Here is a 20188-nt window from a genome sequence, read left to right as displayed (position 1 = left end):
GTATCCCATCCCCCAGGTTCACGACCTCGTGTTTTTTCAGTCTCCAGCTTGTCTCTGGCCTCTCTTAATCTGGGCGATGACAACGTGGCGTCGGACAAACGCACTGGCAGGTGAGACTCATATTCAGACTCAAAATCTGAAAGTGTTCAGTGATCTTTGAGTGCTTACCGTTTTATTGTTCTTAAAAATGCTACTCTAGAATAAAACTTTTCATCCTTGACTGTGCTACAATTATTCCTTGTGACTCAATTTCCACTCTGTTTGTGCTAAGCTTTCATACTATCAGTAGATTTGTGTCCATTTGTAACACTATCCTTAGAATACCCATTGGTGTACTCCCTGTTCCTGTCAAATGCTGACTGTGTTGCCTTTGCATATTCCTTCTCTGTCCCATTTTCTCTCTGGAGTGTCTCTCCTTTCTTCTTCTCTTTCTTTCCTTTTCTGTGTCTTTTTATGTCCATCTCTCTCTCTCTTCTCTCTTCCTTCTCTAAAAATAACAGAAGTTATAGTTTAGCATCGGGAAGTCTGTACTTCTTTTTGAGCTCTCCCAAAATGAGAAAATCAAGGTTGGTCTTTGTACAACAGGTTCTTTTGCCAAGGTTTTCCCAGACTTCCCCATCAAAGGCTATTTTTTAATTTCGTTATGCCACAGGCCCAAACCCTTCCTAAAATTTATTTTGAAATGTCAACCCATTTAAATTATTTAAAATATCAACACAATGCGATTACATTCCTCTTCATATTTTTCAAGATTCCAAAAGACATCCTTCCAGGCGGTTAGCATGGCAAGCTACATAAATTAAGCATTTGGTCATGTCACTTTGTTACTGCTCTGAGCACAACCTTTTCTTTTTCTGCCTCTGCTGATTCTACACAAATGTTGCCACCCTGTTGAGTCACTGTCAGCTCTACAGGGTCATCTTCGCTGCACATATTTGTTTATGTACCTTTTTTGCATGCAACCTTCATTGAACTAGTGCAAGGGTAGAATCACTTTCCTGCATGAGAGTAAATCAGCTGATGTTTCTATATGGTCCTGAAAAAAAAGAATATGTGAATTTTTGATGGAATATTTGATGGCAAGTGGATCTCACCTTCTCTTTTTTTTTTAATGGCACAGGCCTGACTCAGCAGATAGCTGTCTGTCTCCCACCCGATCCAGCAGTCGCAATGGAGAGAAGGACTGGGAGAATGGCTCGACCACCTCCTCCGTGACCTCCAACGCCGAGTACACTGGTGAGTGTGCATGACTCTGGGATCAAAGGCCCCCTTTATACTGGCCCACAGCCCGTGCTCTGTTCATAGCTTTGGACTGAGTGACAGCCAGAGCTAGGTCATCACAGTACAATTCACAAATTGAATAATTTGGACCTACGGTAATCAGGGTTGTGCACAATTCGAATTGCAATTCTGCTTCCTGTTTTTTTTTACCTCAATTGAAATGCAATTGAAATTCAAGAATTGAATTGGAATTTAAGAGCCAGTTTTAATTCAAGTCTGATGGTAATTTGATTTTGAATTGAGTAAATGCATTGTGTTTCCTTCCTCTGAAGCACTATTTATCATGCCCCCAAATATCACAAAGCAGAGGCTAAGGACTGGAGCAAAATGTCCAAAAAACTACTAAGTTCATGTTCAAGTTCAAGCTCATTTCTCTTCTCATAGGTCCAAAACTGTACAAAGAGCCCAGTGCCAAGTCGAACAAACATATTATCCAGAATGCCCTGGCTCACTGTTGTCTGGCTGGGAAAGTCAATGAGGGTCCGAAGAACAAGATTCTGGAGGTAAGAGTTCATAACGGAACTAAACTTGTCATTGTTGACATTATTCACCTGCCCTGTATCTTCTCATGCTTATATTTCATGTTTTTTTTTTTTTTACTTGTAGGAAATGGAGAAATCAGAGGCCAACAACTTCCTAATTCTCTTCCGAGATTCTGGCTGCCAGTTCCGGTCTGTGTATACGTACTGCCCAGAAGCCGAGGAGATCACCAAGCTTACTGGCATTGGCCCAAAGAGCATCTCCCCCAAAATGATCGAGTCCTTGTACAAGTACAACTCTGACAGGAAACAGTTCAGCCAAATACCCGCAAAGACTATGTCCGCCAGCGTGGACGCCATCACCATCCACGGCCATCTGTGGCAGACCAAGAAGCCTGGAACGCCCAAAAAAGCTGTACCCGCCAAGTCCTAGTACAGTATATTTCCGGTCATATCCTTTCTCACTTCTTCTATTCTTTCTTCTCTTTTCATTGAATGTTTGTCGTCTATTTTGCACTTCAATGTACAATACCACACAGCTCATGGTGGCACTTGCTATACCTATACCATTTCTGTTAAGATTTGTTTCTTCCTTCCAATGCTGTTTAAGCTTTCTATTCTAATTCTGCAAAGTTCCAGCAGAACATAGAAATCAGTTCTAATATGCACAACTGGAATGTAAAACACCTTAGTTGTAAAGGAATCACTAACGATTGTTTGACTTTTGAGTAATTTTATTACAGCACGTGTGTGTACTGTATATATGTTTTCTTTTTCATATGTGCCAAAAAACAAACAAAAAACAACAGAAAGGTGGATACTGAGTTGTTTTTATGTGGAACACTGAAGCACTGAATGTCATCTGTGTAAACTGTTCGCATATCTGTAAACATGTGTGGCCTTATGCTTGTTTTAGTTATGTTTTCTTGCTGTTTTTTTTATTATGTGAGTGTACTGAAATGATTGTAAAGATTCGTTGAGAGGATTTTTGGACACTGGTGAGGATTCGTATTATTTTATTTTGTTTGCCATTTCAGTGGTTCTGTCATGACTTAAAAATGAACCAGATGTGGGACATCAGAAAGCCATCAGATGGGCATAGAGAAATGGGCATCGTCTTTATTGCAAATCGACACACTATGACAAGATGATGATTTCCAATATTTAATGTATATTTTAATAAAGGTTTCGATTTTTTTTTTGTTACTCTGGCACTTGTTCACAGCAGGTATGTGACTGGACAAACTGCAGTTAAATGTGTATTTGTTCTTATTTTCCTCTTACTGCAAATAGTCAGAATGAAGGTGTCAACCATGGTATAGCCATGCAGTTCAAAAATGTTATCATGTGTTACACATAAATTATGAAATTGAGAGCAGGAATGATTTAATGCTTTAATGAGAAACAACAGTGAACATCATTTTTAAACTAGAAAACAGTGGGATGTAATAATCTAACTTAAACGTAATAGTATTGTGTAATTTATTTACTTTTTTTTTCATGTGTAATATGTGACTGCTATCTCTGATTACCAGTTCATTTATTTATGGTTGTTTGTAGCCTACCAGAACTATTTGCTCCTGAAAGAGTCCTACAGTTAGGACCGTGTTTTTTTTCCATATATTATGATTGGTTGAAATGAACAACTCCAGTCCTCAAGTATCTTGCCTGTAGACCTTTACTCACATCAGTGATATATGTGAAACTAAAAGGCTTTTTTAATCTTCCAATCGACTATAACTTATTTGTGTTCATGTCATAGCCCACCCTGTGAGCTGGGCAAATCCCTTGAAATTCTTGAAACATTCTTCCATCAGCCAACCTATATTTTTAAACTATTGTTTATTGATCATCTATTCACAAAAATGTAAGACCTAGTAGCACCCTCTGTATCGGTTGACTGAGGGCTGAATTTGGATTACTTATACGGGTAGAGGCTTGTTCTTGTGTCATGTTTGCCTTCCTCTTCTCTTCATACACCTTGTGTTTTCAACAGGTTCCTTGAGGTCATCATATGCACATGGTAGATTTCAACAATTTACTTTGTAAACAGACACACACACAAATACACAAACACACACACACACACACACTCACGTGACACATACACACACATACACTGGTGCTCTCATGCTCAAGTATGTTTATGGAATTGCCAAAAGCAATGTTGTATGTGTTTTGGGAAAATGTATACAGTATTGAAACAAACAACTGAAAAATAATAAAGGTGTTTTTTTAATGTTACAGAAGGGTATTCTTGTTGACCAGCTGTTGCATTTGTGGTATTTGGCTGTTTAAGGCCGAAGTGAACGGCTGTTTCATAGCTTGGGCACTGTGGAATGTTGTACAGTTTACTGTGTGGTCATTTTCGCCCTTCAGGACACAATACGGCATCTAATTTTAAGGATGCCACTGATCAGACATTGCTGAAGTAACATGTTTTCTTTTTTTTTTTGCATTCAATAAAAGTATGCATGGCCTCAGACACTCCCTGCTTTTGTCTTCTTTAACAGCACTAGGTATCTTCAAACATTATCCCTATTAAAACTTCTAGGCCGACCAGATAGACTGCTAGGGCCTCTCGGCCATTTGAATTCCTACCTAGTCAAATATTACACAAAGCCCTACTCTAGTCCTGACTGCAGGACACACCCTGACCTGGTCTTAAAAGTCATTCTGAATTTATCCTTATAGATAATAACCCACTGATAATTACTGATAATTTTATGTCAAAACAAACAATTCCATCTTTAGCCTCCCCTGTCTACACAGCTAGACCACAGAATTAGCTCTGCAGGCTGAACTGCCGTCAGGCACCTGGCGAATAAAGCTGCTGTTTGATTGGTGGATCCCGTTGATCCACTTGGCAACCGAGCTGTGTACCGGAGATAGCGGTGGGTGGAGACGGCCGGCGTTGTCAAGAGACGCACACATTCTCACAGATTCCATGCGGATGCGCTGAATTTGCCAATTTGTTCGTAGGAATTCTCCCAATCAACAACACAGCGATTTATGCATTTGTTGAAGCCACACAGGTAAGACTCTGCTCTCGTGCTGTCAGTATCGCAGTGGCCTTCTGGCTGACCAAGCTTTTCGGGTTGACAGGCATTTACGCCACATCGGCATCCGAGTTGAGCCGCAAGCAAACGCCGACACAAACGTGATGTTGCCCATACTTTGCATACTCGCCAGATTCACTTGTTAAACAGATAGATTGTTGAAGTGTTGATGGTGGAACGTCACGTTGTGCTCATATGCGATAGTCAACAATATGGTGTGTACTGCAGCGTGGTCAATGAGCTATAGCTAGCAGCATTATTTCGCCTGGAACTATTGAATGCGGGTTGTCATAGGAAGCTAGGTAGTCGCATTAGTCATCATATCTAGCTTTATTCCACAAAAAGAGAGACGAGAATTGCTGCAGGCTACCATGTTTAGCAATAGCGGCTGTCCTTGACAACCTGTTATTTTGCAGGCGTGTGATTTTATTGCTGCAGTTGTAACTTGAGTAGGCCAGGTAGGCAGGCTACCTTTAATGATGACCATAAACTATTTTGTCAGATCAGTTTGTTTGCCCAGAAGGACCTACTTGAAATAATTAATCTAGGCCATAAATAGGAGAATAACCTTAAGAAATACACGCTATAAACTTGTACCTGACCCCTAAGGCAAAAACCTGACATGCATAGAGAAGTCATCACAACACAAATTGACAGTGTCAGCATGATGCCTTGGCCTTTGCATCTGTCACTCACCCGGTTTTCAACCCATCCATAAAGCTGACACCATGACAGCAGAGGAGACGATCAACATCAAAGAAGTGGAGATCATCAAGCTGATTTTGGACTTCCTCAATTCCAAAAAGCTCCACATCAGCATGCTGGCCCTAGAAAGGGAGAGTGGGGTCATCAATGGCCTGTACTCTGATGACATGCTTTTCCTGAGGTAGGGGCCTGTGTTCTGTTATTTGTCTTGTACAGCCCTCGAGTTGTCAGCCATTTGAATGCGCTCAGAGCTCGTCAGCCTGTCTGTATTTAGAGTCTAAGCTTTCTAAAGCCTGGAGAATGAGTTCTCCATTCAGAGTAGTGAGTGACAAAGAGGGTGAATAATTCACTGGTTGAGGCTGTTTCTCTTGGCAGTTTGGAATAAGGAAACAAGCAGCATGAATGTTTATATACCCCTATTTTAGGTTACAGTGTGTTTCGTGGGTTTTTTGTGGGTTTTAGTGCAAGCTTCTCAGAGGGTATAGGCACTAATCCATGTGAGAATTCACTAGTGAACGTCTTTGAAGCATTGCAGCTTGTTATGGACTGGATGGATTAAAACTTTCACTGACTGTAATCCTTTTCCGTTCCTATAAAGGCAACTTATACTGGATGGCCAATGGGATGAGGTCCTACAGTTCATTCAGCCACTTGAAAGCATGGATAAGTTTGACCGAAAAAAGTGAGTGGTGTGTACGTATTTGGATATCTGTGTAGTCCCAAGTCTTTGTAAAAATGGTGAATTTGACTCGAAATACAAATCAAACCCTTAGTGGAGAATATCTGTTTCAGTCAACAATTAAGAAGCCGATGTCCTCATTGCTGAGGTACTGGTTGTGTCAATCCTATCCTCTTATATGTGTTATTTAAACAGGTTCCGATATATTATCCTGAAGCAGAAGTTTCTAGAAGCCCTGTGTGTGAACAATGCCATTGCAGCTGCCGATGATCCTCAGACTGTGAGCATTTAGCCTTTGTCTCTCCTCACATTAGTAGGATGTGCCCTAGAGTAGTTTGCTAGGCAGATGACCTACATGATGTGGCTGCTTGTTAACCAGTGTCAGTTCAGTGTGCACTCAGAGTACTACACTACGTCTGAAAGGCTACAGCATAACCTGTAAAAAAAAAAAAAAATGAAAGCACATTTGTAAATGATTACACAAAAACAAGTGTCCTTCAGAGGAACTAGGAACAGCAGAATATTTGTTCTCTCTTTCATTTCCTCTCCTTTCCACTTATCTCACTGTCTTCACCCCTGTTATGTCGTTATGTCCTCTGTTCCTTTTCTTCAACAAACCATCATGCTCTCTTTGCCTACCATCATCCCACATCTGTGCCCTCCTACGCTCAACTCTATTTGTTTCCACTTTGCCATCTTTCGATCCCTTTATCCTCCTTCTCTCTCTCTTTTTCTCTCTCCTTCTCTTTGCCCACGCCTCACCCACACACTCCCCTCCCCGTCCCTTCCTCTCTCCACAGCTGGAGTTCACCATGCAGGAGGCGGTGAAGTGCCTGCACTCCCTGGAGGAGTTCAGCCCCAGCAAGGAGGACTACAGCAAGCTGTGCCTGCTCCTGACGCTGCCACGCCTCACGCACCACGCCGAGTTCAAGGACTGGAACCCCAGCACGGCGCGCGTCCACTGCTTCGAGGAGGCCTGCGTCATGGTGGCCGACTTCATCCCGGCCGACCGCAAGCTGAGCGAGGCGGGCTTCCGCGCCTCGGCCAACCGCCTCTTCCAGCTGCTCATCAAGGGCGTGCTGTACGAGTGCTGCGTGGAGTTCTGCCAGAGCAAGGCCACGGGCGAGGAGATCAGCGAGGGCGAGGTGCTGCTCGGCGTGGACGTGCTCTGCGGCAACGGCTGCGACGACCTGGACCTGAGCCTGCTGTCGTGGCTGCAGAACCTGGCGCCGGGCGTGTTCGCGTGCGCCTTCGAGCAGAAGACGCTCAGCATCCACGTGGACCGGCTGGTGAAGCCGCTGCGCGCCGGCCACGTCGACCTGCTCACACCGCTCATCAGCAAGCTGTCGCCGTGCCCGGCCTCACCGCTGCGACGCCCGCTGTCGGCCGACACCTACATGTCGCGCTCGCTCGCGCCCGCCCTGGACGGCCTGTCTCACGGCCTGGCGGGGAAGGACAAGAAGAAGGAGTCAGACGCCAGTGGGAAGGGGGAGGCCATGTCCCGCTCATTTGCCAGCTATGGGAGTCAAGGAGGGGGACCCAACGTCACCAAAAACCTGGATAACACTGTCTTTCAAGATTCTTCTGATAGGTACTGACACAGTGCTGCTGGAGAGCTTTGCATAATATTTACATAATATACAAACTGGCAAACCTTTTCAAGAAGGGGTTGAAGTAGGTACTACTGATTATAGGAACCCTGTATACTGTATGTCTGAACAAAGAGCTTTTGTTTTTGTAGAATGTCAAGGGTTTCACTTTATGAAGTGATTCAACATAACCATTAGTAATGTTTGTTTTCTTCACCTTGGCATGCATCACAAAGTTAGGCTTAGTGTTGAGACAAAGGCCTGAAATGATGAGCAATAACTACAGTGGTACAGTACAGCTCTCTGATTGGTGTTGTGCCAGTGGATGTTGTCTCAAAGCAAGGGCTGCTGTCCAGTCAGTGAATTTCACCATATGGCAGAGCTTAACCCCACTAATCCTGTTTGTGCATACTTAGATAAAGCCCTGCCACTCCGTTAGTTAACCCAGGGATATGGTCAATCTGCACTCATGTCTATAGAGACAACCAAAGTGAAAAGGACCTGATGACATGCTTTATCTTAAAATGTTTCTGTGCTCATTTATGGGCTCCTGAATGTAATACTGTTGCCATCGAGATCTCTCTGGCCATGGGGATTGTAACATGTTGCTAGAGGCATGCTGTATACCGTGTGTTTTTACTGTGCGAGAGCCATAAGCTGGATGGCTGTCGAGGCCACTGAAGCTTATCCGAGGAAATAGTGGCATCTCATTGAAAGGGTTAGTTTGTCTGTGGCAAGGTTTCACTTTTGGCCATGTTTGTGACAACAGTAGTGTTTCTTCTCATTCAAATGGTTCAATGGCACATATGGAAAGGATTTATCGTACCTTGATTGACCAATGTAAACAGAGATGATTCAAGCCGCAATTGTAAATCATAAAATTGTAAATCAGGTTTCTCGGCCAAGTATACATGCGTATACAAGGAATTTGGTCTCTGCATTTATCCCATCCGTGAATTAGTGAACACACAGAGCACACCGTGAACACACAGTGAGGTGAAGCACACACTAACCCGGAGCAGTGAGCTGCCTTGCTACAACGGCACTCGAGGAGCAGTGATGGGTTAGGTGCCTTGCTCAAGGGCACTTCAGCCGTTCCTACTGGTTGGGGATCGAACCAGCAACCCTCCAGTTACAAGTCCGAAGCTCTAACCAGTAGGCCACGACTGCCCAATGTTTAACTATGATAGATATCAGATGCACAGTGCAAACACCTCTCTTCTTACCTCTTGCAGTTGTAGGACGCAAGCATCAGCACCTTCGGGTCCCAGCAGTACACGCCCACCTCTAGCACCAGGCAGAGATGGAGGACCAGCCAACTCTGCTGATGGGACTGAGGTACTTGCAATCACCCCTTACTCTGTGAATGGACTTGCATGTTATTAAGATGACATATTGACACAGTGGTTGTTGTGGTATCTCAGGCATGCATAGTGCCAATTGGAATGGATATGGAGTGGACCATTAGAGCGGATATAAAAAATCATGGGGCTCTTTGCTGCTTGGGTAGATTAGTAGACCTCCTCAGTCTATGTGATGAATGACTAGCCCTTGAAATAGTGAAAAGGAAATGAATAGAAATGAAAATAAAAATGAAAAATGAAGTGTATCCAGCCATTCAATTCAGAACCAGGTCAGAATGACCATCATCAGGGACCAAAGTTGTCTCAGATCATTTGACGCTGGTTTTTCCATGACAGTTTTCCAGTGCCTTAAGATTCTAGTTTAGAGTCAGAACAGAACCTCACTTCCCTTTTTCTCCTCATACCTCCTATCACCCGCAGAGAGACAGTAAATCCCTCCGTGTGTGTTTTGTGTATGTGTGTGTGTGTGTGTGCATGTGCATAAGTGAGTATATGCTCTCACTGTCTGGGTAGGAAGGCGCTCTCCCCCGCAGTGTGTCTGTCACCCCCAGGGTGAGCGTGTGAGCTATTGCTGCCAGCAGCAGCTCATCCCTCGTGTCCTCCAAAGGACAGGACAGAATGGGGCGAAGGGAAGGCTGGGGTTAGGGTGAGGTTGGGGGGTGGAGATGTGGGGGGAGGGGGTGGGGGTGCTGCTCTGGGCTCGTTGGTGGGGGTGGGGGGTGTCCATAAGAAGCTTGTGGGCCCAGTCCCGAGCGTCCTTCCCTCATGAATCACCTCAGTCAAGTCAGCCAGCTTGTCAGAGATGCTCATCTCTCATTTTTATGTGTCCGAGAGCCGGGGCCTGTTCAGATTGCATTTGCCAGCTGCTTGTGTTGGGGCCATGGGCAAGGCTGAGAGGGCATGGAGAGTGTTGGCGGAGACTGGGGAGGTAGCACATGGATAAGGAAGCTAAAGAAAGATGCTGCTGGTCGCAGATATGATGTGTCTGACTTCTGACAGTCTGACTGATGATTAAACAATGTTGTTTGTTTTTCTTTTTTTTCTGGGCTCATGAAAATCTGTATCTGTAGCTTTTTAAAAATTAGCATGAGCTGTATGTCATCGTGTTGTGATAATTCAAATGGTGCGCCTAATCTGTTGTTTTGCTTGTCATACTGCATTATTGCGAAAGATTACTACACTAATAGATCTACATCACTAATAGCCTGCTTGTAACATCCTCTGTTAACAACATTCGGGCAAAATCTTCCACAGGACCATTTCTCATCAGTGACTAACTGCACAAATGCAGTTGTAATCGGTTTATTGTGTTTGTGTATAACAACTCCCGCGTTGCCGTGGGCAGCCGCACGACTCTGTGGAGCAGCTGCAGGAGTACCAGCGACAGCGCCTGCGGGTGCAGCAGCACCTGGAGCAGAAGCAGCAGCAGAGGCAGCTCTACCAGCAGATGCTGCTGGAGGGGGGCGTGCACCCACCACCGCAGGGGCCACACCAGGACCAGCACAACCTCACCGAGAAGTTTCTCAACAGGTTGGGGAAGGGCTGTTTCCTGTTGTTGTTGTTGTTATTGTTGTTGTTTCCTGTTGTTGTTTTTTAAAGCACTTTTTTTAATGAATGACAGACGATCTTTGTCCTGCTAAACCTGCTTACATGTATATTGAAGAGGTTCCTTAGGCCTACTATTACTATTACTATTTACTATATATACTATATACTATTTACACTGTTTCTCTGTAAAGGCCAATAAGGTAAATTGTGTTGTACCTGACAAGTTTCGGCTACCTTGCCTCTGTAGCCTTCATCAGAGTTGTCACGTGATGTTGGTGGGATGGAAAACGCCATATAACACATCTCAGACGACGTCACACCAACATCACGTGACACCTCTGATGAAGGCTACAGAGGCAAGGTAGCCTGAAACTTGTCAGGTACAACACAATTTACCTTATTGGCCTTTACAGAGAAACAGTGTAAACGCTTACATGTACATTCTGCAGGAAGCTGAACACTGTAACATTACCATATTTTGACCAAGCACTCTGCACTCTGCCAGCTGGTTTTGCTGAAGGCTCCCTTTGAGTGACCCACCTTTCCCATCTTCAGGTCCATCCAGAAGCTGGAGGAGATGAACATGGGGATAGACAACTTGGCGGAGGACGTGCAGTCTTTGGCCCAGCAGTGTAATGGCACCGCAACCAAGACGGGCACCCCGGCGCCGCCTGTCCCGCCCACCCCGGCTGGCACCACCCGAACCCCTGATATTGGAGATCCGGGACAGGGCAAGGCAGGTGTGGTGAGCAGCACCCCGCAGAGAGGAGACGGAAGGGGCATGCCATCACTGGATGAGTCCCCGGTCCTGCTGACCCAAAGGTTAGGCAAATTCTCAGTCTATGATTACACAGTGTAGACATTGCAGCATGTTTCTGGTACTGTATGTGTCCTTGCCTGTCTTCTCTGTTTAAAATTTGGGGAAAGTTTGTAAAATAGAATGAATTGCAAGTCCTGTCACTCACTGGACAGGCAACTTTCGCCTGCACTAGCCTCTGCTGCAAATTGCTATAAGTGTCAGATTAATGAAATAAATGCAAATGTGCTTAAAAACAGAAAGCTCCTTGTGATGTTACATCAGTTGACATAAATAAATTATGGCTGTGCTTGTTTGCAGTGGTCAGAAGGATGGGGTGAAGAGGCCAGCTACCCAAGACCAGACCTCTCTAGTGAAGAAAGGCGGCCATGAGGTAGGGCTTTCATTCCGAATTTGATGTCCGACCTGACGTGACCTGAATTTCTAAAGAGGCTGAGTCATCCTTTGGTATGTCTCTGTTTTAGGACGGCCAGCCCAGGGCCCAGTTTGTTGCTGTGAGTACGCTGGAAGATACACAGGCTGTGCGGGCGGTGGCGTTCCATCCCTCCGGGGGTCTTTTCGCCGTGAGCTCCAACTCCAAAACTCTGCGGGTGTGTGTCTGCCCAGACACCTCAAAGGGAAGGTGCGTTTCTACCACAGGTTAGGTCCAGTTTTGTGACCCATAGAGTAGATTTTTTTATTTTATTTTTTCCTTCAGGTTAGTGCCTGCTACGTCAGATTAGGCTTTACCGTGTTTTTTGTGTTGTATTATGTTGACATTTTTGTACATTGTGTTAGATTAGATTAGATGTTCCATAGATCAGGTTGTGTCTTCCCTCAATTAGCTATTTGTTCAGTTAAGATTTTGTAGTCTAATTTCATAGTCTATTGTACGTTCTAATTTTAAAGTGGCAAATCAGCATTCACTTCCCTTAAATATAAATGATACATCGGATTTTAGGGCAAGTGCCAAGACATAGCTGGATGTAAGAAATTCAGCCAGCACTCTTGTATTTAATATTTGTCCGTTCCCCCATTTCTCAGGGGAACTGGCCCAAACAAAGAGCCTGAGGTTTGCTTCAAGAGGATAAAGCATCACAAGGGCTCCATCTACTGTGTGGCATGGAGTCACTGCGGACAGCTGCTGGCCACTGGCTCCAATGACAAGTATGTGAAGGTGCTGCCTTTCAACGCTGACACCTTCAATGCCTCAGGTAATGTGCATGCTACAAGAAGATCCTGGTCATCACAACCGTGATGTGTATTGAGATTTTAGAACAATCTGGGAGTGTTTTGTCCTCAAATCACTGCACACATGAATATTTTAACCATGGATGTGAAAAGACACTTCACAGCCTTCTGTTTTGCAAACCATCCTATGAGGGATGTACAAAAGGGCCACAAAATGCCTGAAAAAAAAAGATGTTCTCTTGAATATCACAAAACAGAATTGTTGTAAATATTTTAATACGCTAGCTTGGGTGAACCCAGACTAATCTGTGAGCGCATCTCAGCAGATCCGTCTGGCTATCTTCCCATTCGAGCCCATTTCCAAATCACCCAGCAACCGCTGATACGAGATGGGACAAGCTTTATATAAGACAGCCAGAAGAGTACAGTTAGCACTGTAGTGCTGTTGAACACCACCAATGGCTGAGCTTACAGCGGCAGTGTTAAATGACACAAATGTGTATTCTTTTTGGAATTGAGTAAACAATTGAATTTAAAACCTTTGTTTACAAGAAAGATGTGTTTGCCGTACTTTGGTTAGATTTGGTAAGACTTTAGAGAACCAATTTAAGTTTAATTTCACTGCTGGTTACGCCCCTTGGAAAGTGTCCCCAGACAAATTTTCCGTTGAGATGAGAATCAGTCTGGTGTCAGCGAGGCTTGTAAGATGCGCTAACGATGCATCCTCTAGATGAAACCACTTCATGCTCTGGCATTTCTTGAAATTCCTTTCTTATGCTGTCTGGGGTGTTCAGGCTCTCTGGCTCACAGCATGTCGTCCCGTCCCCACACACAGGACCTGACCTGGAGTTCAGCATGCACGACGGCACCATCAGAGACCTGGCCTTCATGGAGGGCCCCGAGAGTGGGGGCACCATTCTGATCAGTGCGGGCGCTGGAGACTGCAACATCTACACCACCGACTGCCAGAGGGGCCAGGGTCTGCACGCGCTCAGTGGCCATACTGGTTAGGACTTTAGTCTCGGGCTGGTTGCCCTATTTTGATAAAGACAATACAATGTTCCCAATGGGTCACTTAAGATAATATTACTTTATTACTGTACAACCCCCCCCCCCCCTTTCCCAATTATTCTTGTTTTGGGAATTCTTAGTTTAAAATGGATTGTTAGGGAAATCTTCATCTTCATCTTCATCATCTATTCACTGTAGAATGTACCAGAAGCATTTTGGAGAAACAATCTCTTGAATGAATATTTACATTAAATATAGCATTATGCATTACACATGAAATAAATGGACAACGTGCTGATGATGTTATAGCTGTGGAGTGTGTATGTGGTTGTAATATGTTTGATGTGTTGCTTTCTCAGGGCACATCCTATCTCTGTACACGTGGGGAGGCTGGCTTATCGCCTCTGGCTCGCAGGATAAAACGGTCCGATTCTGGGACCTGCGTGTTCCCAGCTGTGTGCGTGTGGTGGGTACAGCACTGCACGGCTCAGGTGTGTGTGTCTGCTTGTATGTGTGTCTGCATACATACTTTTTATGTGGTTGTGTATTTTTTTTAAATCTTAGTGCCGTTTCTGAAAACCAAAACATAAAACTTCATCAGGCCTTTCTGAACATTTTCTGCAAAATAAATAAATTGAACTGCACTTCACTGTTATGGCCACTTGTTGTCACTGTTTAGTTTAAGAGCAAGTAAATCCAAATGACGCTGGTCATAATATAAGGTATGTTATTACCTTATTGTTGTTTCTTAAACACTTCTGATCCCACACACTCCCTCCCTCCCTGTTGTCATCCCTCAGGTAGTGCCGTGGCATCGGTGGCCGTGGACCCCAGTGGTCGTCTCTTAGCCACCGGTCAGGAGGACAGCAGCTGCATGCTGTACGACATCCGAGGGGGTCGGACAGTGCAGACCTACCGGCCGCACGGCAGCGATGTGCGGTCAGTCCGTTTCTCCCCAGGGGCACACTACCTGCTCACCGGATCCTACGACGGCAAAGTGATGATCACAGACCTGCAAGGCGAGGCCAACTTCCTTATCTACACAGGCTTGATGGTCGATGTCCTTATATTGTTGTGTCCTGAAATGACAATTGTTCTGATATTAAGACTGCTGCTTGTGGTCTTCCCTTCCAAGGTGACCTGACCAAGCCTCTCCCAGTGACGGTGGCAGGGGAACACGGGGACAAGGTGATCCAGTGCAGGTGGCACCCGCAAGACCTCGCCTTCCTCTCTTCTTCGGCCGACAGGACTGTCACGCTTTGGGCGCAAAACTCATGAGCCACTGAGAGCACAGTGACCGTGTGGGCTGGGAGGGAGACTTGAGAAAGTGAAAACGGTGAAAGAGGAAGGAAGAGGAAAAGAGGATGAGTCAAAGGATGGGAACAGAGAGAGCTGAATGGAAAAGCACAAAGACTGGAATCCTCCAAAACGCCTCCCCTGCCCCTCCCCCCTCCCCCCGATCCTATGTGCTGGGGACCACGTGTAAGCTTGTACATTAACAGATAGAGAAAAGGCCTGCTTCAAGGACTGTGCCCGTGTCCACCAAAAAACCATGTGTGAGTGTATATGGGAGTGAGTGAGACTAGTGTGCATTGAAGAGAAAAGTATGACCAGAACATCTAAACTGACATTTGTAAAGACTTAACCAACTATTAAGTACATAAATAAATAAATAGGGGTGGGTGAAATACTGAGGGGTTTTTCCTATTGATGATGATGGAGCAACAATGGAATCTCTGTATTGCACTGTATATCTATGCTCTACGTGCTTCTTCTGCATGTGCTCCGGGTTGGGTAACTTTAATCTAATGCAGCATTGCAGCCCAGAGTTTGTCCTATGTTATACAGCTCGCTAACTGTAGGCTACAATCAGACAACATTCTGTTTCACTGGAGTTGCATGTCTGTGGATTCATTAGAAGTCGCACAAATATTGGCATCAAGCGCACATTGGTCAAAGCACAGCTTCTATATCGAGCTGTTACAAAGTGGTTTAGTGTAGGGCAGGTAAACTGTTAATTCTTTGTGAAAAAACATGGTGCCTTGAGTAAGAAGTTCCACTGTTAAATCAATATGAATAAAATGTGTTAACTCTTAACTGATGTCTGCAATGCTCTTTTTTTTTGCATGCTTGTAATTGTAAGGTTGCAGTGTCACATGGAGCCCCTCAAATAGACCATAGTAAAGTTAGTTTAATAGTTAACATTCATTTAACATTCAAAAACCACTGTACAGCATGTAGACTAACCTCCCTCACATGGTAGCCTTCAAGGCCTGATTTTTTAAATTTTAAAATGTGCAACATAGACTCCCACACATGCCACAAGGGCTTACACTGCATGTTGCGGTTGAGGAAGCTGGAGCACCAACAGTGGAAAACACTTAACAGATTGTCATTATAACATATCTCTGTCTTATAAAGGACACCAGTAACGTGCATGTGTGTGTGTGTGTGGTTTCTGTAAACATGAAAATGTACAAAATATAAAGAATGTACTTAAAATTGCTTGGCTTAACAATCAGTTAAATATGCAGCTTCATGCAGTTACACAGTATGTGTCCACTAAGTAGCACCCACACAGCTTACAATGGCTAGTGTATTGTTAAAGGTACACTATGTAAAATGTTTACCTTAATAAAACTCCAAATCAGAAAAACTTGGGATGTTGTAAATTGAAAACAGAATGTGAAAATCTGATATGAATCCACCCCTAAACTTATCTAAATATATAAACTCCATAATATTTTTTCATGCTGTGTACTTTATTAATGTATTTGAGGATTATAGAGAAGAAATCAAATTAAACATAAAGCAAAATAAAATAAATGATTAAAATAAGCAAAAGAGCAAAAATTGAGTGTCAAAATTTTTTTGAAGGGTAAGGAATGCGGGTCTTCAAATGTATACTAATAACTGAATTTATTATTTATTTATTTATAATAGCAAGGTTTTGTAGTGTCATGTCAAAATTCCTAAAACTATTTCTGAGGGGAGAGGGACTTTAGCATCACTGTTTCAAATAAAATGAAGCAAAAGAGCAAAAATTGAGTGTCAAAAATGTTTTTGAAGGGTAAGGAATGTGGGTCTTCAAATGTATACTAATAACTGAATTTATTATTTATTTATTTATAATAGCAAGGTTTTGTAGTGTCATGTCAAAATTCCTAAAACTATTTCTGAGGGGAGAGGGACTTTAGCATCACTGTTTCAATTAAGTCCAAATATCTTTGCAGAGATACAACAATTTGGAAATGCACTTTTAAAAATTCTGCTCACAATTTTAAGAAGAACTAGATCATGGCTATGAGGAGCTCTGGCCAGCAAGCTGGGAACTCACCCAAAGAGCCTGTGGAGATCTACAGTTCCTCATGTTCTTCATAACACCTACATGCATATTTTTATATTTGAAGGGATGAAGTGTCAAAATTCCTAAAACTATTTCTGAGGGGAGGGGGACTTTAACACCACTGTTTCAATTAAGTCCAAATATCTTTGCAGAGATACACAAATTTGGAAATGCACTTTTAAAAATTCTGTTCAAAATTTAAGAAGAACTCTAGATCATGGCTATGAGGAGCTCTGGCCAGCAAATGAAGCTGGGAACTCACCCAAAGAGCCTGTGGAGATCTACAGTTCCTCATGTTCTTCATAACACCTACATGCATATTTTTATATTTGAAGGGATGAAGTGTCAAAATTCCTAAAACTATTTCTGAGGGGAGGGGGACTTTAGCACCACTGTTTCAAATAAGTCCAAATATCTTTGCAGAGATACAACAATTTGGAAATGCACTTTTAAAAATTCTGTTCAAAATTTAAGAAGAACTCTAGATCATGGCTATGAGGAGCTCTGGCCAGCAAATTAAGCTGGGAACTCACCCAAAGAGCCTGTGGAGAATTGCAGTTCCTCATGTTCTTCATTACACCTACATACATATTTTTATATTTGAAGGGATAAAGAGTAGCCTGAGGTGCTCAAACCTTTCAATGATGCAGGGAGCACACTCACAACTGATTCCAATTGTAGTCTACATTAGGGTTGGGGGTGATTGTAAATTAATCAAAAGCAACGAAGGGCAAATGATTGAAGGAGCTCATCCAATAACGCTATTAATATTAATTGTAGGGACATATTTTAAAATAGTTATAAAGAAAAAGAAATGAAAGCAAAAAACAAACAAAAAAAATAGGTTCTTAGTCCATTACTCGAGATGTAGTGCAGCTTGTGAAACTGCGTCTAACCCCCTTGAAAATACGGAGAAAGATGCGGCCAATCTGTCTCTTCTTCTTGGGCATCTTCTCCTTGTCTGATGATACAATGATATGCAATTACATGCAATTCTTGGACAGTTTGTTATCAAATAATAACATTCCATGCAACACAATTACAAGATATTCAGCCATACAGTCATTCTTCAAAGTTTTGGCTGGGGAAACCAATGCATCTCATCCCACGCAAGTTCTTTTCTGCCAATTCATCAATATAATCCCATATAATTTTGGATCACTCACCCATAGCAGACTGCAAAACATTATCTACTGTGTTTGATGCTGCTGCGGAGTATTCAATGGTGTCAACCTTTCTAGCCTGTAAATAATAATAATAAAAATAATAATAAAATCAATGACCTACATATATTGTCCACCGAAAGATACTGTGCTAGCAAATTGGTCAAATTATATTACTTTGTTGGAAAATGCAGACATAAAGGAAAACACTGGAAAAATATACCTCTGCTGGACTGATAGATGTGACTGTGGCCATCGTCTTGGTCAAGAGTGTTTCTGTTTGACCCTGTTCTGACCTGAGATCATATGCGCAGGCACTTGAAGAGCACACTGCTATGATTTCCTTGATGAGTTCATCTCTGATGACATTCAGTGCTGATGAACTTCCTTGTTGTAATGCCATGTGCACAGTCTTCACAGTGATGCCCTTATCGACCAAAGCGCTGTGGACGTTGGAGACAATTTTCTCCTTGAGGAATTTGTTGAAATTCTCCTCTTTGTCTACGAGCACCAATCCTGGAATCACTTGAAGTTGTTTGAGAGTCATATCCATGATGTTTATGGTAAGATAGCTGAACAGAGCTCGGGAGAACTGAGCATCCTCTGCTTTGACAAGATAAAATTCCTGCATTTTATTCAACAGGAGAGACAACAAGTCATCGATGGAATGGATACTGATTCTCCACTCTGGAGTGGCAAGATGTGGTGTCCCCTGAGTGGTTTCATCAGAGTAGGGGTTGGCATTTATTTCAGTGGGCTTTCTTGTGGGTGACTTCAAAATGCCTTTCACAATAAGTTTTGCAATTCCTCCAAAAAATGTTGGGCAATTGTTGAAAATCTTGTTCTGAAAATGCTCCGGAGGACCATAAAGCTTGACCAAATCCCTTTGCACACTGAGGACAACCTGAGAGACTTCAACGGAATCTAGACAGACAGTGGCCTTCTGTCTCTTCCTAGTCAGTCTTACAAATAAACTGGAGGAAAGTTCAGAGAAGATGACATCAAAGAGGCTGCAGTCTGCCAGGTTAAAATCTTTGAACCCTTTTGGTAAAAGTTGCACCAGAAGCCGGCTGACAATATCTCTGACTGTATCAAAGTTGACCACCATCACCACAGGCTTTCTTTCCATGGAAGATGAAGACCGATGATTGGGAAGAAGTCCACTGTCAGGATGGATGTTGGGTATGACAGCAGCAGTCAGAGGTCGCACTGCGGGTGCAGAGGTCGTATCCGGTAAGCTCAACAGTGAAGTAGAACTGGAGGTGGAGGCTAAATGGCGAGCTACTGACTTTGAGAGGAGTACAGAGACTTCCCTAGCAACAGCAGTAGAGATGGCCTTGGTGACATGTTCACTCCCGCAGTTAAGTGCATGCTTGAGGGCATCAGTGGAGCCAATCTGGTCCTCTAGCTCCTTACGGACAGTGCTAACAATTCTAGAGCTGGCAGGTCTTGAGTATTCCAAGTTGTCAGGAGATGATGCAGTGGACACCTCTGACAGATTATCCAGCACAGACATCACCATATCTACTACCACATTTGTCAGAGGTGAAGTTGGGGAATTAGTGCCAGACTCAATATCAGAGACCAGCTTAGTGATGATGTCTACAACAACCTCTGTCCTGGCAGGAAGGTTAGAGCAAACCTGCTTTTTGGAATAAGTCATTGCCGACTCAATATCAGTCATTGCCAGTTTTAGAAAGTCTATTATAGACTCTTCGGATGGTCCCTCATTGGTTGTACTGTTGCCCTCTTGGAAACAAGCAAACTCTTCAGCACAATCATTTGGGCTGTCAGCTCTTGATTTTCCATCCAATTTTTCATCCTCAGTGAACAGCAGAGGTGATTGGGAAGCTGATTCACCTACATTTGATAAAAATTACATTCAGTTCAAATCAATGCTGACATTCAGATTACCGGTACATTAATAAAAACTACAAGAATGACATTTGCATAATTGTTGTTAACATACTGTAGCTA

The 20188-nt window shown here is 43.4% G+C and overlaps 2 protein-coding genes and 1 long non-coding RNA gene across 3 annotated transcripts in view; 2 read left to right on the top strand and 1 right to left on the bottom strand.

Annotated features, from left to right (window-relative positions):
• The window catches only part of camsap2a (calmodulin regulated spectrin-associated protein family, member 2a), a 42416-nt gene extending 38179 nt beyond the window's left edge, over nucleotides 1-4237 (top strand). The window contains exons 14-17 of the mRNA XM_076278888.1: nucleotides 17-110; nucleotides 1121-1236; nucleotides 1666-1784; nucleotides 1888-4237. Coding sequence (XP_076135003.1) covers nucleotides 17-110; nucleotides 1121-1236; nucleotides 1666-1784; nucleotides 1888-2193 — 635 coding nt within the window. The 3' untranslated portion in view covers nucleotides 2194-4237. The remainder of the gene's footprint in view (nucleotides 1-16; nucleotides 111-1120; nucleotides 1237-1665; nucleotides 1785-1887) is intronic.
• Nucleotides 4238-4692: 455 nt separating this feature from the next.
• On the top strand, nucleotides 4693-15749 carry wdr47b (WD repeat domain 47b). Its single transcript, XM_076278889.1, has 15 exons — nucleotides 4693-4795; nucleotides 5540-5705; nucleotides 6123-6206; nucleotides 6399-6483; nucleotides 7004-7794; nucleotides 9028-9130; nucleotides 10502-10686; nucleotides 11260-11526; nucleotides 11822-11894; nucleotides 11986-12143; nucleotides 12545-12714; nucleotides 13527-13697; nucleotides 14062-14193; nucleotides 14503-14721; nucleotides 14838-15749. The coding sequence occupies exons 2-15, from the start codon at nucleotides 5548-5550 to the stop codon at nucleotides 14978-14980; spliced, it is 2739 nt and encodes a 912-aa protein (XP_076135004.1). The 5' UTR covers nucleotides 4693-4795; nucleotides 5540-5547; the 3' UTR covers nucleotides 14981-15749.
• Nucleotides 15750-17842: 2093 nt separating this feature from the next.
• LOC143116461 (uncharacterized) lies at nucleotides 17843-18724 on the bottom strand. Its single transcript, XR_012985787.1, has 3 exons — nucleotides 18435-18724; nucleotides 18215-18290; nucleotides 17843-18009 (listed from the first exon to the last, which is right to left on the bottom strand). It is a non-coding gene; the product is annotated as an uncharacterized LOC143116461 (long non-coding RNA).
• Between the last annotated feature and the right edge of the window lie 1464 nt (nucleotides 18725-20188).

The sequence above is a fragment of the Alosa pseudoharengus genome, unplaced genomic scaffold (assembly GCF_046254945.1).
Source record: "Alosa pseudoharengus isolate Yale_2024_CS ecotype anadromous, Long Island Sound unplaced genomic scaffold, YU_APseudo_1.1 YU_APseudo_1.1_scf_11, whole genome shotgun sequence".
NCBI lineage: Eukaryota > Metazoa > Chordata > Actinopteri > Clupeiformes > Clupeidae > Alosa > Alosa pseudoharengus.
This window is presented reverse-complemented; position numbering and strand designations above follow the sequence as displayed.

Coding starts and splice junctions, on each gene's coding strand:
- wdr47b (XM_076278889.1), top strand. CDS start 5,548: ATGACAGCAGAGGAGACGATCAACATCAAAGAAGTGGAGATCATCAAG. Junction 5,706..6,122: donor GATGACATGCTTTTCCTGAG/GTAGGGGCCTGT, acceptor GTTCCTATAAAG/GCAACTTATACTGGATGGCC. Junction 11,527..11,821: donor CCGGTCCTGCTGACCCAAAG/GTTAGGCAAATT, acceptor GCTTGTTTGCAG/TGGTCAGAAGGATGGGGTGA.